Raw genomic sequence first — 24,306 nt, 5'->3', positions numbered from 1 at the left:
GTTTTTTTCTGTGGTCAAAAATTAGAAGCTGACACGTGGAAGTGGACGCTTCAAACTTCCATGCGGATGACACACTCACTCTGACTGGGTGTGCATGAGTGTGTGTGTGTCTAACTGTGTTACAGTTACAGTGTGAGCATGTTGACCTGCTTCTTCATTGGGTGTTGGGTTATTGTGGGGTGGGGGGGGGGCAACAGTTGCAAGTTATTTTTGGTGGCATGTCACTCAGACACCTCAAACCCAATGGTCAGGGTTAACACATAGTAACAGTTAAACACGAAAAGACACATAAGGCATACAGACGCAAACATACTTACAAGTTCATGCACACAACACACATATACGGTATATACGCACAGACGAACCCCCAATGCAACATAAAAAGCAGACAGACACACACACATACCCCCAACACAAACACAGCCTTACACACAAGCAATGTAAGACACACACGAGTGTACGTCAACACAGCACACACACAATGTATTGTACACACACTTTAAAACACATACAAAGCAAAAAATAACATACATACTCATAGAGATTTCTCAACTCTCACACATTGAGCTTGTTTTTCATGCATTTCAGGCCATTCTCACGCCCTATTCCACAACTTACATTTTTCATGCCCAAAAAATATTACTTGACCAGTGTCATAATGTACAAATACAGTGGGGCAAATAGGTATTTAGTCAACCACCAATTGTGCAAGTTCTCCTACTTGAAAAGATTAGAGAGGCCTGTCATTGTCAACATGGGTAAACCTCGACCGTGAGAGACATAATGTGGAAAAAAAAAAAAAACAGAAAATCACATTGTTTGATTTTTGAAGAATTTATTTCCATATTAGAGTGGAAAATAAGTATTTGGTCAACTACAAACAAGCAAGATTTCTGGCTGTCAAAGAGGTCTAACTTCTTCTAACGAGGTCTAACGATGCTCCACTCGTTACCTGTATTAATGGCACCTGTTTTAACTCATTATCAGTATAAAAGACACCTGTCCACAAGCTCAGTCAGTCACACTCCACACTCCACTATGGCCAAGACCAAAAAGCTGTCGAAGGACACCAGAGACAAAATTGAAGACCTGCACCAGGCTGGGAAGACTGAATCTGCAATAGGTAAAACGCTTCGTGTAAAGAGATCAACTGTGGGAGCAGTTATTAGAAAATGGAAGACATACAAGACCACTGATAATCTCCCTCGATCTGGGCCTCCATGCAAGATCTCACCCCGTGGCGTCAAAATGCTAACAAGAACGGTGAACAAAAATCCCAGAACCACACGGGAGGACCTAGTAGATGACCTACAGAGAGCTGGGACCACAGTAACAACGGCTACTATCAGTTACACAATGCGCCGCCAGGGACTCAAATCGTGCACTGCCAGACGTGTCTTCCTGCTGAAGAAAGTACACGTCCAGGCCCGTCTGCGGTTCGCTAGAAAGCATTTGGATGATCCAGAAGAGGACTGGGAGAATGTGTTATGGTCAGATGAAACCAAAATAGAACTTTTTGGTAGAAACACAGGTTCTCATGTTTGGAGGAGAAAGAATACTGAATTGCATCCGAAGAACACCATACCCACTGTGAAGCATGGGGGTGGAAACATCATGCTTTGGGGCTGTTTTTCTGCAAAGGGACCAGGAGGACTGATCTGGGAAAAGGAAAGAATAAATGGGGCCATGTATCGAGAAATTTTGAGTGAAAATCTCCAGATCTCAACCCCATAAAAAAATCTGTGGAGGGAGTTGAAAGTCCGTGTTGCCCAACGACAGCCCCAAAACATCACTGCTCTAGAGGAGATCTGCATGGAGGAATGGGCCTAAAATACCAGCAACAGTGTATGAAAAGCTTGTGAAGAGATACAGAAAACATTTGGCCTCCGTTAATGCCAACAAAGGGTATATAACAAAGTATTGAGATGAACTTTTGGTATTGACCAAATACTTATTTTCCACCATGATTTGCAAATAAATTCTTTAAAAATAAAACAATGTGATTTTCTGTTTTTTTTCCCACATACTCCCTCTCATGGTTGAGGTTTACCCATGTTGACAATTAGAGGCCTCTCTAATATTTTCAAGTGGGGAAACTTGCACAATTAGTTGTTGACTAAATACTTATTTGCATCACTGTATAATAAAATTTCCGGATCTGAAAACCGTTCCATTGACATTTGCTGAACAATTGCTGTCAGAACCATGTGGTCTGCATTATGTAGACACATAAATAAGGCTACATGTCTAAAGGCGGAGTCACGTAAGTAACTAGCAGCAGAGGTGGGAAGTCAGGCTGTCCCAAAAGATTTTTTTTCTCCCAATTAGTCCGCAGACTTTTTTAACGATTAGTCGACTAGTCTAATGTAATTTTTTAATGAACTTTTTTTAAACTTTTTTTTTTTTACTAATCTTGCAATTCAATTTTTGTTGATGATTATTCATTCAGGAAAAACATTTTGGAACACTTAAATTCTATATTAAAGCACAAATAAACACATAAATAACAATAATAATTCACACATAAATAACGAGGTCAAATGCTGATGGCATTAACTAGTGCAAAATAATGGAATGTAAACAGATTCAGAAAACAGTGGCTTTACTTTTCCAACAGGATTCAAAACAATTCTTACTTTCTCTTTTTGTGGTATGTCTATATTGTTTTCAGCATTAGAGTGAGCACCAGCAGACTAGATAAATAAGTGTCACGTATCACTGGCGTGAAGGACGTGAAAAAAATATTAATAATGCCCTCGCTACGACCGAGTATTAGGGCCAAATAGATACATTTTTTAAAAAGAACGAGATTTAAGTCGTAATATTGCTAATAGGAAAAAAAAAGTCACATTAATACATAGGAGTAATGTAGCTGTGAGCCGTTACGCACTTACGTGTCCCTTCGCTAGGAGCTACGACGAAGCATTAGTATAAATTATTCAATTGATAATAATTTGATGTACATGAAGCAAAATAATAAGGATTTCCTTATTTGCAAAAGCCGAGTCTAAAACACAAGATGCTTTCAATATTGTTGATTTTAACGGAGGCAGCAACGTTATTCGGCTACATTAGCCTGACATTAACCCCTAAAACTCTGTCGTACGACCAACATAAAGGCGACTTCAATAAAAAGATGTCGTTATATGGAGCTTCAGGTGTTCATTCACGGCCGACGTGCTGCCATGGTATGCAAGCTTGGTGTACAGTTTACCCTCCGCGGGACCGATAAATAGGGGGCCTGCATTGTTGGTGAGGCCGTCAAAGCTGACCGAGTAAAATCACAGACAAGGAACTTTTTTCGTTGAAAATTCTTGCGAATAAATGCTAAAATCCCTGAATTCTTTATAGATATGGATGTAAAACAGTCTTGATTCTTGGTTAAAAGCAACAACAACAAAAACGTGTCGTTAGCATTTATTTTACGGAAATATGTCGAAGTACAATGCTAGACTGTTAGTAAATGTAGCTAGCAGCCGCTTTATGTAAACAGACCTTTTCCGGAGAAAATTCTTGTGAATAAATGCTTAAATCCCCAAATTCTTCATAGATATGGATGTAAAACAGTCTCGATTCTTGGAAAAATGCAAAAAAAAAAAAAAAAAAAAACGTGCAGTTAGCATTTATTTTATATAAATATGTCGAAGTATGATGCCAGTCTGTTACTCAATGAGGCGGCCGCCATATGTAAACATAGCTTTTCCGATGAAAATTCTTGTAAATAAATGCTTAAATCCCTGAATTCTTTATAGATATAGACTTAAATCAGTCCCGATTCTTTGTTAAAAGCAAAAAAACCATGCATGTAGCATCTATTTTAAGTAAATATTACGAACTATGAGGCTAGTCTGTAAGGAAATTAGCAGCCGCCATATGTAAACAAAGAGCTTTTTCCGTTGAAAATTCTTGTGAATAAATGCTTATATCCCTGAATTCTTCATAGATATGGACGTAAATCAGTCTCGGTTCTTGGTTAAAAGCAACAACAACAAAAAAAAGTGCAGGGAGCATTTATTTTATGTAAATATTGCGAACTATTAGGCTAGTCTGTCAGGAAATTAGCAGCTGCCGTATGTGAACAAAGCTTTTTACGTTGAAAATTCTTGTGAACAAATGCTTAAATCCTGAATTCTTTATAGATATGGACGTAAAAGAATCTCAATTCTTGGTTAAAAGCAAAAAACGGGCAGTTTGCATTTACTTTACCAAAATATATCGAAGAATGATGCTAGTCCGTAGCGGTTCATTTCTCCCATTGATTTTTTTCACAACTTTCAAAATGCATGCATGGTACGAAAAATATAAAAAATGACCTTGAATCCTCAAACAAATCACTCCTGACACAATCCTTACTGTTTGTATGTAGTACACAGCTTTCATACTTTTTCAATCCTAAATCAGGCGTTGGATCACTGCATGTGTTGACTCTGCGACCGACTGCGAATAACTGAAGTGGACTGTAGGGCGGCCCCCAACTTAAAGGCGTTGCGCAGTGAAGGTGGAATCTGACCCGTCAGTCATTATGAAGTCTATGGATAAACCAAGTCATTTAAAAATTATAGCAATTTCAAATAACAGACCATTGATTGTCATATTGTTTATCAAATTGCTCCGATGTAAAATGGCCATCTAGTTCTAATGCAGATACTGATTACCCGCCAAAAGTCTCTGAGGATAATCGCTTACAGCTGTCTGAAGCCGTTCCAAGTATACATGCACGTCTCATTTCCACGCTGTTAAACTTAAAAAGATGTTCACTATATATTTGTACTGTAACCTTCTAACATTACATAACCTACCGATAGTTAATTTAATCTAATCTGAGTAACCTATTGATTGCAAGTAACTGCTGACACATTTTTCAGATGATTTTTTTTTTTAATTCAGGAGAGGAAAGACTAGATGAGGCTAATTACGTTAGCTTTTTCCTTTATTTTGTATTTCTTTTAAATTGCATGTTAATATTTCTGTTCAATGAATTAAAATATATACTGTATATTAGGGCTGTCAAAATTATCGCGTTAACGGGCGGTAATTAATTTTTTTCATTAATCAGGTTAAAATATTTGACATAACTAACGCACATGCCCCGCTCAAACAGATTAAAATGACAGCACAGTGCAATGCCAACTTGTTACTTGTGTTTTTTGGAGTTTTGTCGCCCTCTGCTGGCGCTTGGGTGCGACTGATTTTATGGGCTTAAGCACCTTGCCTGGCACGGCCAGACTGTTCTCCCTGTATTTTTCAAACACTGAGAGAAAAGTCTGGGAACCAGCCCATTAACGGCCTCTCGAGCAGGTACAAAATCAATCGACAAATCAGATTCGTTTATTTGCATGACGTGTTCTTAACGAGCAACGTCACTCTTGCGCGTCGGAAGTCGTCTCCACAACAACACAGATGGTGAACAGGAGAGCCGAGAATATGTTCCAATCCACGGTAAAATCAGTTTAAAATTACCAAAAACACATCGACACGAGTCATTGACAACAGTCTATCTCGCGCTAGCCATGTTAAATAAACTCCGCTCTCCTCGTATGTTTACTTCGCGCGCAAGTCCCTCGTCCTGCCCTCGTCGTTTTACTAACGTCACGTCTGCCCGTCGCTGATTGGTCCACTCCGCTGTCTGTTTGCTGTGGCTTGCTCCGCCCTGGAAATTGTATCCGCTGAATGGTGGCCAGACTCAATAGCTGGAACAGCGGTGAGTCTGGTGTATCAGGCAATTAAGCACCCATGAGCATTGCGTAATTATTGACATCAATAATGGCGGGCTACTAGTTTATATTTTGATTGAAAATTTTACCAATTTTATAAAAACGAAAACATTAAGAGGGGTTTTAATATGAAATTTCTATAACTTGTACTAACATTTATCTTTTAAGAACTACAAGTCTTTCTATCCATGGATCGCTTTAACAGAATATTAATAATTTTAATGCCATCTTGTTGATTTATTGTTATAATAAACAAATACAGTACTTATGTACCGTATGTTGAATGTATATATACATCTTGTGTCTTATCTTTCCATTCCAACAATAATTTATTGAAAAATATGGCATTTTTATAGATGGTTTGAATTGCGATTAATTACGATTAATTAATTTTTAAGCTGTAATTAACTCGATTAAAAATTGTAATCATTTGACAGCCCTAATATAGATAGATAGATAGATAGATAGATAGATAGATAGATAGATAGATAGATAGATAGATAGATAGATAGATAGATAGATAGATAGATAGATAGATAGATAGATAGATAGATAGATAGATAGATAGATATTTACATTTAATAAAAAATATTTATTTTTATCATATTTATATGTAAAATAAGCACATTTAAAAGATTTTGAATACTCATTAAAAATTATCTCTGCCTCTGCTGCTGCAAAAAAATCCTAAAGTAAAATGTGTACATGCACTTTTTTTTAAAGGTTTCTGTGCCTATTGAAGAGCGTTGTGTAGTTTGTCTTTGTGTGTGGCTTTACCCTCTCAGAGCAACCATGACTTTCCCCATGCAGCTGTTAGCATTTGGAATGGCATTCCAACACACACACGCCCATTGGTTCTACAACAGCGTCCTTGAGAGGCACCGTGAAGGTTGTGAAGCAGCATAAGGCCCCGTTGGTGACAAGATGACAAAAAAAGGAAGCAGAAAGCACGAAAAGAGGAAATAAAGTCGCACCTGAAGAAAAAGAAGCAAGACGGTGGTGATTTGGCCCTTTGGCCACGTGATCTGCTCACTCCATTCACAATAGCATGCTCTTAAGCATTACACCAAGGTATTTTGAACTCACTGAATGCCATTGACGGCAATAGAAGTCCAATTCATTCAGACTGGGAAGACTGAGTCGCAAGCAGCCCTCCCAGTCCAAATTAATTGGACATCTATCACTGTCAACAGCACTGGAACATACTCACTGCCGCTCCAAGCGGATTGGACTTCCCACAAAGAAACTTGTAATTTGATATAATGACCACAAGATGACGCCAGAGCAAACGAGGACTATGGTGAACAAAACAATTACCCGTTTGAAGCCATATTTAACGTTTTTGTTTTTTTGTTTTTTTTTCTCCATTTACCAATTTTTCTGTGTATCTTGTTTATGACTTTCATCATACTGAACTATCAATGATGATAGCTGAATGAATAGCTTTGCATCAAAATGATAAATTTATGAAGTTGTCTACCCTTGATGTCATTCTAATATTTTGCCAGCAGGTGGGAATAAAGAGTCGCGTTTATCTTTTCAACAGTTCTGATTCACAATCGAATCACACGTCTTTCATTGTTACTATTTCAACTCAAAAGAGAGAAGTACTCTTGAAAAGTGAGAAACTGCTTGTATTTTCGTTGGATTTTTTTTTTCCAAAGTTATCTATATGGTTGTAATGATACTGTACAATAACCCATTGAATAAACACATTAAGCCAAAGAAATACCCCCCCCAAAAAAATCATTGAATTCCAACGAGAGAAAAAAATTACATAAATGAAGCGTTTCTCGTCCAAAGACCACGACTGCCCTCTGGTGGAGAAAATAGTTCCTAGTTTGAATAGTGAAGAGTTCCTTCATAACGTACTATTTTGAAATTAAAAGGATACCGTAAATTCCCGAATATAAGACGCACCCGTGTATAACACGCACCCCAAATTTACTTGTAAAATCTAGGGGAAATTATTCTACTCGTGTATAACGCGCACTCTAATTGTAGCACCAATAAATAGAAGAATACAAGAAAACAGCTCGTGTACAGATACAGAAATGTCATTTTACTGACTGGTGAAACAGCACAAGCATAGCACATTGGTAGTTCAAATCATTACCGTAAACTGACAATATGTACGGATATAATATGATCTGACAACTTCTCCAACTTACCAGAATCCAGGAGAAAACAAAACAGATGTGACTTTTCTTTAAAAAGCTGCTGTATAACCCGTTTCATCATGATGAATAAATGTTTCTTCCATGGATTGATACGGTAAAATAAAAGTGAGGACTGAAGTCAGAAATCGGAAAGAGCGAATCGCTGTAGACTGTAACAAGAGGAACTATTGGTATTTGGGTTTGAGTTTCCCGAGGGACAGATATAGTAGACGGACACAGGAGGTCTGTGTTGCGTTACGTTTGTTATGGTCCGAGTTGCCGAGTCGCAATAACCGTTGACTCAAATGAGTTCAAGAAACTAAATTCTGTGCTTTATGAAGAGTGAAAAAAGCAGAATTTAACACAGACGAAATCATTCGACCAATCAGAGTTAAGTATTACCGAAACAAAATGGTGACGTCATGTACCGTAATGGTCGGCAACGGATCGCTGCATACGTTTTCTTCAACACAACATGGCCGTGTCAATAAAAAAAAAAATCAGTCTTTATATTAGGGCTGTCGAAATTATGGCGTTAATTATTTTTTTGATTAATCACGTTAAAATATTTGACGCAATTAACGCATGCACTGAATGACCAGCTCGCACATTGCCTCAAACAGATTACAATGAGGCCGTTTATGGACATTAAGAGTGAAGAGAATGCCACCGGCCGCTTGGGGGCAGCGCCACTCCATACTAATGTTATTTCTTCTAAACATGGGAGAATTAGTAGTTGTGAGATGTTTATGCTGTATGCACAATGCAATTCAAATTGCAATTTGTGCTCCACACATATTTCGGTAAGTTTTCTTTCTTTTATGATAGATAAGATATGTGCAGAGATGTATGTCTTATAAAGGCGAGTGGACACAGGCGTTCTTTGGACCGCGCCGTTTATTGGCATAAGCTTCTCCTTCACAACAAACATAAGTATCGTTTAGTGAAAGCACAACAAAAATAATATTCCTATCTCTCTCAAAAAAAATAATGTTCACAAAAAGAAAAGCACTTGAGTCTATGGTAATGTGGCCCTATTCTCACAGTTAAACAACAATGCAAAATGAACTGGCATTCCATATCAAAATAGCTATGCAAAATACACGTAAAACTTATTCAGACTTTGGTCACTCTATTCTTATTATTGTTATTTTTATTCTTATTATTATTATATTAACTCTACTTTTGATGGAGAATTTTGCTAATTTTATCAAAACAAAAACATAAAGAGGGGTTTTAATATAAAATTACTATAACTTGTAACTATAACATTTGTCTTTTAAGAACTACAAGTCTTTCTATCCGTGGATCACTTTAACAGAAAGAATGTTAATAATGCCATTTGTGGATTTATTGTTACAATAAACCAATACAGTACTTATGTACAGTATGTTGTACGTAAATATCCGCCTTGTGTCTTATCTTTCCATTCCAACAATAATTTACAGAAAAATATGGCATATTTTATAGATGGTTTGAATTGCGATGAATTACGATTAATTAATTTTTAAGCAGTAATTAACTCGATTAAAAAATTTTAATCGTTTGACACCCCTAAAATATATATATATATATATATATATATATATATATATATACATACATACATATATATATATATATATATATATATATATATATATATATATATATATATATATATATATATATATATATATATATATATATATATATATATATATTGTATATATGTATGTCTCCATCCCTGTACCCGTGTATAATGTGCACCTTGATTTTACAAGTTGATTTCGGGGAAAAAAGTGTGCGTTATATTCAGGAAATTACGGTAATATCTCCGGTTTTTCCTCAATCGGTGCCAGATAAAAACTGGGAGAGAAGTTAAAATCTGAGCATCCGAGTCATGTTGAGGGCAGCGCTCTATATCAAATACTTAATTTTTTACAGTGCTTTAAAGACACCACATGATTGAACAGGCTAGAGTGAAGATATAATGGAAAGCTTGCCTCTGATTGGTATAATGGAGTCATGGGATTATTGTTGCGACGTCTCATTGGTGTAATTGGTAGACCTACCCCGGTAATACACCAGGCACGTCTCTACTCTTGGCATCACTGGCAAGAAAAATAATACATCTAATATGTAGAACAGTGCTTCTTAACCTTGCGAAAGGTATCGAACCCCACAAGTTTCACATGTGGATTTACCGAACCCTTTGGAATTAGAAAATAAAGCAATTCATAACCAATATATCTTAGCTAGCAAGCTAATAATTTAGCAGATTCCCATTCATAATTCTTCTCATTTTGACAGCATGTTTTATAAACAGGTCAAAATTTGAGACCACACTGCCCATTGGTCTGTTGTATTCCCTCATTACAACTGCGAGTCAACCTTCCATTGAGCAAACCAGCTCCTCCGCCCATCAGATTGAGTGAGGACTAGCAGTTAAAAGAAATGGATTAAGCCTGTAAATTGGGAGCAAATAAGAGCAAATCAGTCCAAAGCCTGGTCTAATAAGCCACTTTGCCTGGATTTAATCAGCGTAAGAAAATAGGGGTCTGCGTTTCTTTCGCCGAACTCCTTAGACTTACTCACCGAACCCCTGGATTCGATCGAACCCAGGTTAAGAACCACTGATGTAGAATAAAGAGGAGAAATCTAACGACTCTTGTGTAGACCAAAGTAGTGGAGTAAGAGTAGCGTTTATTCTTCACAAATCTACTAATCTAAGTAAAATTAAAAGGTAAAGCTTGGTAAAACCACTCTTAGAAAAACATTTTTCTCAAAAAGTTTCTCAAGTAAATGTAACGGACTACATGTAACGCTTTACTACCCACCTCTGCTTGTAATCAAGGTTACTACTGATATGAAGTCTCGAGTAATGTTTCTTTCGAATACAGTGACTGCCATTGACGGCAATAAACGTTCGGTTCATTTGACCTGAGACATCTCTCGCCATCTATGGCAGGCATGGGGTCAAAATTGTAATGAATTATCAGATTACTTTTTTGAGTTACTGAGCGACACAATCGAATATCCAAATTGTGGTGGTATTGTCGACGCTGACCTTGAGTTGCAGCAAGTGCGTATCGACATGTCTGTTGTGGCCATCTTGCGCCACCGAGCGCGTCAGTTGCGTCACCCTGGCGGCGCTGGCCCGAAGCCACGCCTCCATCTGAGGAAGGTGAAGCAGGACCTGCCAGTCCGCCCCCGCCTGCACAGGGGGGGGCTTCTCATCGCGGGACCTGACAAAGAAAAAGAAGACGATGACGGGACATCATGATTGTTAAAGTGGTCATATTTTCACTTCTTTTCTGATCATTGTCCTCATCAGCTTCATCAACATTGTCATTGCCGTTACTACTTTAATCTTCATCAATATGGAACCCCAAAGGGGTAAAAATTAAATAAATAAAAACGACATTTTGAAATAAATACCATTTTGATTAATAACAGACAAATTGTGTAATATGGCCCTTAAATTGTAAAATAATGTAATATTATTATGAAAAGGATGTTAGGATAAAAAAGCGTTTTTAACTAAGTATTTTTTTAATTTGATAATGCCTTTTTCCACAATAGCCTTTTTATTTCATAATGTCATTTTTCAGCACAATGATTTGTCTTATGTCAGTTAAGTCAGTGGTCCGTAACCTTTTTTGCACCACGTATCGGTGTGATGTGGGCCTTTTTTTCATGGACTGCCAATGTGTGGCAGAAAAATACAGTAAATATAAAATAACCCGACGGTGCTAAAAATTAACGTTAGGTGCAGGGAAAATGGAATTCACTATTCACTGAATTAACAGTTTAACAATGGCCTCTCCTAAACCTTGACAGCAAATATCCTTGGTCGCAGGCATTAAGAGTTCCTCTCCAATCGTGAAAGGTTTCTTGGCTTTAGCGTTACGGTTCGCCACCAGGTATGATGCTCTCAGTGCATTCGCTTTTGTTGATGTGGTGGCCCTCATTAATTATTTCAGTCCTTCGTGCTCACACTTTTTTGTTTAAAAAAATTCCAAACGCTTATCCATTATCCCTAGGTGTTTAGTTCTTGGTGCCGAAGCACCTTTGAAGGCTTCATTGCTTCGTTTGCTAACTTTTGGCCACATACTATGCAGAATGGACATGGCGTAGGCTCCTCTTCTGACTCATCAGGTGGCCTTTTCCCGTAAAAAGCAGTCCAAAGACGTCTGTTTTTCAGTCATCTTCACTAGCGTGTGGGCTTATTATTTCCAGGAACAAATCTGACTGGCCTACAGTACAGGCCAAAAGTTTGGACACACCTCATTCAATGCAACACAAATGAAGGTACCAACCCCATTGATAAAGCAATAAATTCCACAATTTCATTGTACAACTGTATAATAACAATAAAGGGCTATTCTATTCTATGCTATTCTAAATTCCACTAATTAACCCTGAAAAAGTATACCTGTGAAGTCAAAAACCATTTTAGGTGACTCCCTCTTGAAGCTCATCAAGAGAATGGAAAGAGTGTGCAAAAAAGTAGTCAGAGCAAAGGGTGGCTACTTTGAAGATACTGGATTATTATACAGGTTTTTAGTTATTTCACCTTTTTTTTTTTTTTTTTTGCTAAGTACAAAATTTCCACACGTACAAATTCGTGGTTTATTACCTTCAGTGATAATTTACAGTGTAAATAGTCATGAAAATAAAGAAAACGCACAAATGAGACAGTGTGTCCAAAGTTTTGGACTGTACTGTACGTGATACGTCATTATCAAGGAAATGCACACGTAGATATAAAAAAAAAATAGATGCTAGCTCCAGTTAATTTCTATTACGATATCCTATCCAGTTTTATTATAATATCACTTATCTGAGCAAAAAATAATGCGCACCCCTGTCTTAAAGTATTATAGGAAAACTCAAAACTACATCACCTGTGCGCATTATACATGGGCGGAATATAGCATATGTCGGGTATATGATGATCCATTTGCGGTTTTAAAAAAAAAAGTTAATTTCCCCCAGAGGAGCATAGGGGTCTTTGGGTGCTCTTAAAGCAGGTATACTAGTGAAAAGAGCCGCTGAAAATGTCCCCGTCCTGGAAGTGTTTGGTGTCGATAGACTGCTCCATTTGAGGTTAAAAGTTTTCGAAATTCCCACGGAGGTTGTGGATGTTTGTAATGGGCTTTTGTCGTGCAAATTTTTTTCAAGTGTCTCCATAGGTCAAAGGCATCTCCAATGCACACCCTTGTTTTGTTTCGGAATTTGTCATTTTACTTTTTTTTTTTTGCTCTATTAGTACTGTTATTTCTGACTATAAATTTACAGTGTATCACAAAAGGGTGTACACCCCTTCGCATTTCTGCAGATATTTAAGTATATCTTTTCATGGGACAACAATGACAAAATGACACTTTGACACAATGAAAAGTAGTCTGTGTGCAGCTTATATAATAGAGTTAATTTATTTTCCCCTCAAAATAACTCAAAATATAGCCATTAATATCAAAACCCCGGCAACAAAAGTGAGTGCACCCCTTAGAAACTACGTACATCCTTAAATGTCCAAATTGAGTACTGCTTGTCATTTTCCCCCCAAAATGTCATGTGACTCGTTACAGGAGTGCTGTCAGCATTGCTGCAGAGATTGAAGAGGTGGGGCGTCAGCCTGTTAGTGCTCAGACCATACGCCGTACTCTACATCATATTGGTATGCATGGCTGTCACCCCAGGAGGAAGCCTCTTCTAAAGACGGTACACAGGAAAGCCCGCCTGTCTCATCAGACCATAGGACATGGTTCCAGTAATCCATGTGCTTTGTTGACATGTCTTCAGCAAACTGTTTGCAGGCTTTCTTGTGTACCGTCTTCAGAAGAGGCTTCCTCCTGGGGTGACAGCCATGCACACCAATTTTATGTAGAGTGCGGCGTATGGTCTGAGCTCTAACAGGCTGACCCCCTGCCTCTTCAATCTCTGCAGTAATGCTGAAAGCACTCCTGTAACGAGTCACATGACATTTTGGGGGAAAAATGACAAGCAGTACTCAATTTGGACATTTAAGGATGTACGTAGTTTCTAAGGGCCAGGGGTTTTGATATTAATGGCTATATTTTGAGTTATTTTGAGGGGAAAATAAATTAACTCTATTTAATAAGTTGCACACAGACTACTTTTCATTGTGTCAAAGTGTCATTTTGTCAGTGTAGTCCCATGAAAAGATATACCTAAATATCTGCAGAAATGCGAGGGGTGTACTCACTTTTGTGATACACTGTAGTAGCAACCAAAATAGCCTCGAGAGCCGTGGCAACCCATACGAGGGCAAAGAACTTGGCTCGTACTTGGCTGATGGTGGAGGGCGGGATATCTGTTGTTAACACGGAATTAAAACAAAAACAAATTTGTGGGTGGCAAATCGCGATTTAAAATGGGAACATCTTGGCTTAACTATTGAGAACCGTCTTAGTAGCATTTCCCAAAAATATGTTTCGTTAATGTCCATAGAAATATTAGGGCTATTTTATGAATAATTGCAGTGCAAATCCCACGTAATGCCTCTTTAATACATGTTGCGTAAGAAATCGCTCCCACACAAACATTTGCAAGATAAGCCTTAATAAATTTGCGTCAGCTCAAGCGGTGAGAGTCTAGTGGATTGAGCACAAGAAGAAAGTCCCCTTAATCTTACCTGTGGCAGGTGTCAGTCCCCACATTGCCATTTCCAGGTTGGGACACCCCTTCCTGGTCTTCAGCAGGCGTGGCCGCAGTGATCATGGGGAACGGTGACTCAGGGGTCAAAGGTGACAAGGTCACCACACTCATGGTGACAAAGACGAGGATGAGACGATTGACAGCGGAGGAGGTGGTTTAGGGGCGGAGCCTGCAGAGACACAAATAAACAATAACACTGGCTTCGTTAGGGGTGTTTTAAAGGGCTTCAGCCATCCTGAAATATTTTTTAAGCAACAACAAAAATCATTTTTTTCTGCAGGTTTGCAGAGCGGAGGTGGGCAACAAACAAAAACCTTAGCAATGACGCGCGTGAGCCAGCCAATGGGAGTGAAGCATTTGAAAGTTATTTTTAGGCCAGCATGTCTCACACTCGCTTTCCAGACTCAGCGGAGTGACAGCCAAAAACTGAGCCGAATGAAGTTAGAGGAAGAGGCGAAAAGGTACGGCAAATGGCGTGCTCAAAACTATGCAAGATTGATGCAGAAACAGAGTGTTTAAGGAGGAGTAGACCAACACATTTTTATTCATTTTACCTGGCGGCAGCACAAGACCACTATGCCTCATCTGTTCAGAGACGGTGTTCTGCCAAAATCTGCTACATCGGCGAAACGTCCTACATTAGTCGAATTTGACAACCAAACCGTGCGCCCTAAACTTTTTTTGTTTGGATGCATACAGGCAGAACGTACTAAAAATGCCTTAAGAAAATACTTGAATGCAGTTATATCAAATAAGGACGGTTTAAATAAGCTACGTGACTAATGTGGTCAACTGTTTCAAAGCTAACACAAAAAACCACAATGGTTAAAAGTATGAAAGGTTAATACATGCAAAAAGTATTTTTGAGGCAATGAAAAGATTCTAAAAAACTAAATAAAAACAAAAATAGTGAGTACTCGCCGCTTCTGACCGATGTGCGCATGCGTGCGGATGCTTGCGCAAGCGCACTGAGCGTTGTGTAGACGTTTCGCCGCGTAGTAAGGAATGGCCGAACAACGGTAGCGCTTGTAAAAAGCAGCAATTTGAAAAGGCACTATGAGACGAAGCACGCAGCTTTTTCGCAAAGTTTCCCTATGAACTCTGCCATCCGTTCTCAAAAAATAGCGGAATTAAGGGCTCAATATGATCGCTTTATTATTTATTACTAATTAATTATTATTAAATATTATCTATTACTTACTATAAATTTATTTTTTATATTTTATTTACATTTTTGAATGTGGTAATTATCAGCATGGCCACGTAAAAATACGTTTGTATTTTTTGGAAAAAAAGAAGCATTAAAATTATTTCGGACCCAGAGAATTTTTAATTCATGACCCCTGCCTTAGACTGACTCACCGAAACCCTAGGGTTAAATCGAACCCAGGTTAAGAACCACTGTCTTAGAGTAAGGTAGAGAGCCCCTTCAGTGCGTCACTATCCATTCCACTTGTTCATAAAGAGAAAGCCCACATCTCTGAAAATCCAGTCCGCTTTTTCCCTGTGACCTAGCTACCCTTTTTTTCCCCGCAGTTGGTCTTGGCGCACGTATCTTTGTTGTTTTGCGGTTAAAAGTTACATCCCAGGTCTAAAATAACACTGCTACTTAGCTGCTGCTCGCTAGTTAGTCTGAAGTGCATTGTGAAGGTTGTAGTAGAGATAAGTGTGCACTCTTGTTACCATTATCTTTGGGGTGACTTCCTTCTGGAGCATCAGCGTGTTTCCCAATTTACGCAGATGAGTACAGGAGCTGAGCTAATTCACGTATTATTATCATCAGTGGATAGTCATAATAACACACTAATAATAATCACTCCACCACCTTTATTGACCTGTAGCAGTAAGAGCAGAGGAGCAAAGAGGGTGACAGGGGAGAGACTGCTATTTAAAAGGTGAGTAGGAGAGAAATTATCAGAAAGTGGAGAAAGCCAAGAAGTTGATTATATATAGCATACCCCCCCCCCACACACACACACACACACACACACACATACACATACTAGTATATATGCAGTACAAGCCAAGTTTGGACACACCTTCTCATTAGTGCGTTTTCTTTATTTTCATGACTTTTTACATTGTATATTCGCACTGAAAGTAATAATACTATGAATGAACATATGTGGGATTATGTACTTAGCAAAAAAAAAAAAAAAAAAGCTAAAATAACTAAAAACGTACAATATTATAGCATCTTCAAAGTAGCCAACCTTTGCTCTGATTACATTTTTTGCACACTCTTGCCATTCACTTGATGAGATTCAAGAAGCCTTTTCAGGGTTAATTGGGGGAATTTAATGCTTTATCAATGGGGCTGGGACCTTCATTTGTGTTGCATTGGTGTATCTAAACTTTTGGCCAGTATTGTATGTATGTACTGCATAATTTTTGTTTGTGTGCGTGGGGGGGGGGGGGGGGGTGCGTGTGTGTGCATGTGTGTGTGTGTGTTTAAGGCAAATTAGCCTGAGCCAGATATTACTTAAATTCAAGTAATCAGTAGTATTTTTCAGGGTTTGAGATTACATCCATTTTTGTTACATATGTACCCAAAATGTAGTATGTGTGATTTACAAATATTTTTGAACAAACACATACTGTGTTTTGAGTGAAAGTCATGGCATTAGCCCCTATAATTAAATTTATTTGCCTGTTTGTGAAGTTTTGTGTTTGTACGCTACGTTCACTTACATCCTGTGTAACTCCTGGGGGCTAACCCCCCACCCCACCGTTCTTAAAACTTAGTGACGCCTCTGAACAATAGAGTTCAGCATGACAACAAGGGCACAACATTACATTGCTGATGATGTCAGCAAATGACAAGTGTTAAAAATGATTCAGAAAATGACTTATTGTTGATTGAAATCACTTTTGGAAGGATGAGATGTCGCCGATTAGCAGAAGACACATGATGACATCACGGTGATCTTATCTCAGTGCAACAAAAGATGCTATTGACACACAGTTGCGCTGACACACACAAACATCCCAATCCGAAGAGATGACACACTAGCAGTGAGTAATCATGTTTCAGTGCCATTGATTAAAAGATTGCTGCCAGCCCCTCCTAGTCAAAATGGACTGGACATATACAGTGGGGCAAATGAGTAATTAGTCAACCACTAATTGTGCAAGTTCTCCCACTTGAAAATATTTGAAAGGCCTGTAATTGTCAACATGGGTAAACCTCAACCATGAGAGATAGAATGTGGAAAAAAAAAAAAAAACAGAAAATCACATTGTTTGATTTTCAAATAATTTCTTTGCAAATTATGGTGGAAAATAAATATTTGGTCTATACCATAAGTTCATCTCAATACTTTGTTGTGTACCCTTTGTTGGCAATAACGGAGGCCAAACATTTTCTGTAACTCTTCACAATCTTTTCACACACTGTTGCTGGTATTTTGGCCCATTCCTCCATGCAGATCTCCTCTAGAGCAGTGATGTTTTGGGGCTGTCGTTGGGCAACATGGACTTTCAACTCCCTCCGCAGATTTTCTATGGGGTTGAGACCTGGAGACTGGCCAGGCCACTCCAGGACCTTGAAATGCTTATTAGGAAGCCACTCCTTTGTTGCCCTGGCTGTGTGTTTGGGTTCATTGCCATGCTGAAAGACCCAGCCACGTCTCATCTTCAATGCCCTTGCTGATAGAAGGAGATTTTCACTCAAAATCTCTCGATACATGGCCCCATTCATTCTTTCCTTTATACAGATCAGTCGTCCTGGTCCCTTTGCAGAAAAACAGCCCCAAAGCATGATGTTTCCACCCTCATGCTTCACAGTGGGTATGATGCAATTCAGTATTCTTTTTCCTCCAAAAAAAGTGTGTTTCTACCAAAAAGTTCTATTTTGGTTTCATCTGACCATAACACATTCTCCCAGTCTTTCTCTGGATCATCCAAATGCTCTCTAGTGAACCGCAGATGGGCCTGGACGTGTACTTTCTTCAGCAGGGGGACACGTCTGGCAGTGCCGGATCTGAGTCCCAGGCGGCGCATTGTGTTACTGGATAGTAGGCTTTGTTACTGTGGTCCCAGCTCTCTGTAGGTCATTCACTAGGTCCCCTCGCGTGGTTCTGGGATTTTTGCTCCCTGTTCTTGTTATCATTTTGACGCCACGGGGTGAGGAGGGAGTTAAAGGGCAGTGTTGCCCAACGACAGCCCCAAAACATCACTGGTCTAGAGGAGATCTGCAAGGAAGAATGGGGCAAAATACCAGCAACAGTGTGTGAAAAGCTTGTGAAGAGTTACAGAAAACGGTTGGCCTCCGTTATTGCCCACAAAGGGTAAATAACAAAGTATTGAGATGAACTTTTGGTATTGACCAAATACTTATTTTCCACCATGATTTGCAAATAAATTCTTTAAAAATCAAACGTGATTTTCGGGTTTTTTTCCACATTCTGTCTCTCATGGTTGAGGTTTACCCATGTTGACAATTACAGGCCTCTCTAATATTTTCAAGTGGGAGAACTTGCACACTTAGTGGTTGACTAAATACTTATTTGCCCCACTGTATCACCGTCAGTCGGAGCCAATAACTAAAAATATATTTGTAAAAAAGGTTGAAGTGGGGGTCCACTGCACTCTAACACTAGATTCATTAATCAACAGCCATTATAAGCGGTTAATAGCCAATTAATTTACATTTGCACATTTCTACAGCTTCTCACTCTCCCTTAAGGTTGTCAACAGTCGCGGATTGCACAGGACAACCCAGAATTCAGGAAGTTCTGATTGGTACCGCCGCCAATCAGAACTTCCTAAATTCCAGAATGCCCCACTTATTCCAGGACTATTGGAAACCCCTCCTCTCTCCTGCTGCTTTTCTTGGTCAGCAGTGCCCTGGATGTAGCAATTTAAAGTTATCGATTGACAGGGGTGTAGCTTTGATCTTGCCAGAGAAGCTTGGTAGCTCTACCATCAAAGGCACACATGTGTTAATCATCGTTTAGCTTGTTAAACAGTAGAGGTCGTGTGCTGTAGAAACTCATTGTGTAAGTGAGAGGCTGGTCTCAGCAGCGTGAGTGCTAAAACGTGAGTGGATTTGAGTGGACTCACTCAATGAAGCATTGAACAAAGACAAGCATTTTTCTATGTTATTCTTGTTTAAAAAATAATTCGCATTATGAAGGTGGCATGGTGGGAGAGTAGCATGTTTAAAACCTTTTTATTTTATATGAACAAGGTAAGGTAACATATGGCAAATCATCGCGACAGCAAGAGCTTGATAGTCATGGTGGACTCTATGCTGCTGACAGTGAAAATTATGTGTCTTTACACAGTGAAATAACTTAACTGCACAGAGGGTATTGTTGTCTATTTGACGTAAGGCGTGTCTGTCTGAGAGCAGGCTTTACTATCAAAGGCGCATATGTGTCAATCATTGTTTAGCTTGTTAAACAATAGCGGTAGTGTGCTGTGGCAACTCATTGTCTAAGTGAGAGGCTGTTCAGAGCAGCGTGAGCGCGTCAAAATGTGAGTGGATTTGAGTGGACTCACTCAATGAAGCATTTAACAAAGACACGCATTTTTCTACGTTATTCTTGTTGAAGGTCATGAAGGTGGAACATTGGGACAGTAAAATGTTTAAAACATTTTTTAATTTATTTGACACTTTTTAAAACACTTTTTCGGTATCAGATCAGGACACGGTATCGGCAGATTCTCAAAATCAGGTGACTCGGACTAAGGATGCAAATATATGCGATCGGGACATCCCTACTTATTATGATTAAAGGGATACATGAATAAATGTGACTTGACTTACAATGCTAGACAAAAATGATATTGGCCTTTTTTTAATTGGAAAAAGAAGATCTGCTGTTTCTTTTCTTCCTAAGTTTTTTCTGTTGCAAAGTTCCACAAATAGTGAAGGACAAACAATCTTGTTCAAATATTGTTATTTATTCATTTTAAACAAATGTTTATTTATTTAAGATTTTAAAAATGCACTCCTATACATTATTAGCAAATCGTAAAAATTAAAAAAAAGTACCCGAACATTATTTACATTACCCTAATATTATTTACTATTATTTAATACTTTAGAAACAAATTGCTTCACTTTTTGAAACGTGCCTTCAAAATGTATTAATTTATGTATTATTATTTTTAAAATGAATCCTACTTTATTTTGTGTACTTATTAAAAAACATACTTTTTTAAAAGCGCCTTCTCCCTATTAATATTTTATTATTTAATCTTTTTTATGTGAACCATACTTTGTTATTAACTCATTTTTTAATTGAACTTTGAAAAACGCCTTATTTAATTATTGATTTATTTAAAAACATGCTACCACTACATTATTAGTTCATTTGTATTTTTAAAAAAATCACTTTGTAAAAAGCGTGTTCCACATCATTTTTTTTTTTTTAATTCATTGATATATTGAAAAACCGACCGACATTTTTTTTTAAATCATTTTTTCATTTATTAAAGCGCCCCTACATTATTTTAAAGAAACACGCACACAAAATATCAGGTTTCAAGTTTAGTGTGGGTCAACTTAACTCTTTGGCTCCCATTAAAGCACGGCTACTAATGGTAAATGTCCAATCCACTGACTGGGTGGGGCTAGCACAATTAATCATCCTATGACTCGTTTATTCTATTTTCCCCCGCTAATATAGACCGCATCATCAGTCGTAAAGCGGATGAAACTTTTCCCGCATGCAAGCGAGCGCCAAAGGTGTCGGCCTCCGCAGGCCGAGTCGCCGCCACGCCATAACAAAGCTAGGGACGAGCGGGAAGGTGTCACCCCACCCTGGAATGACACCCCGTCCCCTTCTGCTTGCTTTTTCGACTAACCGTTCTGACGCTAGCACGCTAATAAGAGAAAATGAGTACGTACCACATGTGGACGGTCAGTGTTTCCTTGAAGAGTTGAGATGAGAGGATGACGCAGCGGATGGATGGATGGAGGAAAGATGGATGGATGGTAGGAAGGGAGGCGCCTCTTTCCGCTGTCGGGACAGTCCCACTGCGGTGCTAGCATCCACGATGCTAAGCTAATTCTAAGCTAAGCGATGATGCGGCACCTTCAAGACGGGAAACCCGAGCGGAGAGAATGAGAGAGGAGAGGAGGAAACGGGGAATCCTGTTGCCTTGGAAACTGAAGAGGATGTGAAAAAGAGGACAGGCCTGCGCTCTGATTGGTCGGATGGGTGTGGCGCCTCACTCAGCGGGGAGGGGAAGTGACCTGTAGTCCTTTTCTTCTTGGCTGCCCCCTGCTGGCAACATGACAAGAGCAAACACGTAAATGCAAATACAAGTCATTGGTTGCCATGACCGTAAAAGACGTTCAAACCAGTGGTGTTACCAGGATGCCAGGTGTGGGTGGGCATTAGCTTTACCTGGCGGGGGGGGGGGGGGGGGGGGCAAATCAACAACAACAACAAAAAGCTATCAACAACAACAACAAAAAGCTACAATGGTCAAGTACGTCGAAATCCAGCGTAGGGCTACTGCACGTTAAAACATGTTTTGTTTTCTCCTTGAGATAACTCTTGTTGTGATTTGGTCTAAACAAATAAAAGTTGATTTGATTTTATTTGACTTAGAACACATCCATAACTGAACAGTATGGACATGTAGGTGACAATGTTTTTTTAGGTAACTTATTTTGGTTCCTCGGTTTTGTTATTATATAGTTATTCTGTGTTCCGCAGCCCCTTTGAGCTCAATTTGACCCCCTTAGAATGCTTCAAAATGCACCAAAAAGGCAGGCAGGTCAAGACAGGTGCAATCTTCAATACCGTGTTAAGACAATATCCAAATGCACTATGTAGCGCTCCCTAGCAGTCAGTCTTTGTCCCTCTGACGCTTTGAGCCCTACTTTGACCCCCTCAGAATGCTTCAAAACTCACCAAACTTAACAGCCAGGTGAACACTGGTGAAAACTTTGATAAAATGTTAAAAAAAAAAAAAAAAATGCGTAAATGTATGTAGCGCCCCCTAGGAACAAACCAACATTTCATTTCTTTTTTCTTTTTTTTTTTTAAAGGTGAGAGGAGGTAACAACGCAAAGGTTAAAACTTAGAACACATCAGTACTAAATGAATGGGATACCATAGATTAAACATATCTCCACCAATGGCATCGGAAGAGCTAATAAGAAATAGTGCTGCAACGAATGATCTATTAACTGGAGCAATTCGATTAGAAAAAAGCTTCGAATGAAATTTTGCTGCTTTGAGTATTCGTTTAATTAAAGTGGCGTTGTAATAATTTGTTTTGAAAGTGTTTGCATTTATTTTTATTGATTTGGGTGGATACTCTTTCCTCTAGTCGTAACAGTGAATATGACATAACTCATTTCAAATGGCTGAATCCAGCTGCTACCTGTTAAGCACAACATAAGGTAAGATTTTGTTTGACCTAATTTTTTTTTTTTTTTTAATGCATTCGTAATGTAGTTTATGGTTATATTTAGCCATTTTTGTGGTAATATTGTATGTATTTGAACGATTTGTTAAGAGAATTGTTAATATATATACATATATATATATATATATATATATATATACATATTCTAAATTAGCACTTTATAGCATTTAAGCTAGTGGACTTTTCCCAGATAGCAGACCGACATTAAATAAACGTTGATTTTCTATCACAATCATCAGTATGGTTGACATCGAAATTTTGGACGTTAAGTGACGTTGAAACAACGTTGTTCTATGGCTTGTCAGGCGATGGTTGGGTTAGCATTGTTTTATAGTTGATGAACTAATGTTGACAAATAGTTAATTTATGATCGACCGGGAAATATGATTGGAAATTAATTGAATTATGGATGAGTGGGCGTTTTGGTCGAAAACATAACATTAATTCAGCGTTGTTCCAATATTATTAGTAATCGAAATAACGTTTAGGTTTTGTAAGGACTTCAATGTTGAAACAACATTAATTAAGAGTGCAAAAGTGACGTTGATTCAACAATAAGATCGACAGCAGAATATTGATCCAACATCTTTTCAACGCCGTAATGTTATCTGGGTTCCTATGCAAGTTAGCCAATTGTTCTTTTGTTGTGTTCTTAGATCATCATTTATTTATTTATTTATACCGTTTCAGGCTAAGATCAGGAATTTTTGTTTTGTTTTGTTTACATCTTTTTATTTGAGTTTTTAACAGAGTTCTAAACATCTCAGCCAAAACGAAAGTAACAGAATAATCTTATTCATGGTCCATATGGTAACAGCGGAAAGGTAAACGCTTAGTCTTTATCTAAATTCCAAAGTTGTGATTGGCTGTGTCGTAAACAGGTCCTTTATCTTTTTTACACAGACCACATATACATCACTAACGAAAAAAAACACAGGGAGACGCACACACATACACACACACCCACACAAAAAAAAACAAAAAAAAATGGAAATAAATTTAACCATAAATAAATAAATGAAAGAATAATAACCAAGAAAGTTTGATAATACAATAGGTAGTAGTGATATTATAATAATAAAATTTTTTTAAAAATTTAAAATGTTAAATTAATTATTAACTAAACTAACTAAATTTGACGAAATGAAAGGGGAAGTGGGGGGGGGCTTCTAGTCACTTTCTTGAGAGATTGTGAGTCCATCCAGGTAGTCCTTAAAGGGCTGCCAGGTTTTGTGGAAGATACTTCCCCTACCAGAGAGTGAAAATCTCATCTTCTCTAGCTTAAAATGAGTCAAAACTTCTTTGAGCCAAGAATTAGAAGATGGGGGATGTGCATGTTTCCACTTCAATAAAACGATGAGTCTCGCTAATAG

General features: G+C 38.3%; 1 protein-coding gene across 2 annotated transcripts in view; it reads right to left on the bottom strand.

Moving 5' to 3' along the window:
- The window catches only part of akap6 (A kinase (PRKA) anchor protein 6), a 182,208-nt gene extending 160,348 nt beyond the window's left edge, over positions 1-21,860 (bottom strand). Inside the window, exons 1-3 of one of the 2 annotated variants that reach the window (XM_057858801.1) lie at positions 21,399-21,860; positions 14,517-14,708; positions 10,923-11,100 (exon numbers count right to left, since the gene is read on the bottom strand). In XM_057858801.1, coding sequence (XP_057714784.1) covers positions 10,923-11,100; positions 14,517-14,650 — 312 coding nt within the window. In that variant the 5' untranslated portion in view covers positions 14,651-14,708; positions 21,399-21,860. The remainder of the gene's footprint in view (positions 1-10,922; positions 11,101-14,516; positions 14,709-21,398) is intronic. The other variant, XM_057858800.1, reaches the window with a different exon arrangement.
- Between the last annotated feature and the right edge of the window lie 2,446 nt (positions 21,861-24,306).

This window comes from Corythoichthys intestinalis, chromosome 15 (assembly GCF_030265065.1).
Source record: "Corythoichthys intestinalis isolate RoL2023-P3 chromosome 15, ASM3026506v1, whole genome shotgun sequence".
Lineage (NCBI taxonomy): Eukaryota > Metazoa > Chordata > Actinopteri > Syngnathiformes > Syngnathidae > Corythoichthys > Corythoichthys intestinalis.
Note: the sequence above shows the minus strand (reverse complement) of the source record. Positions and strands in the feature narration are given on the sequence as shown.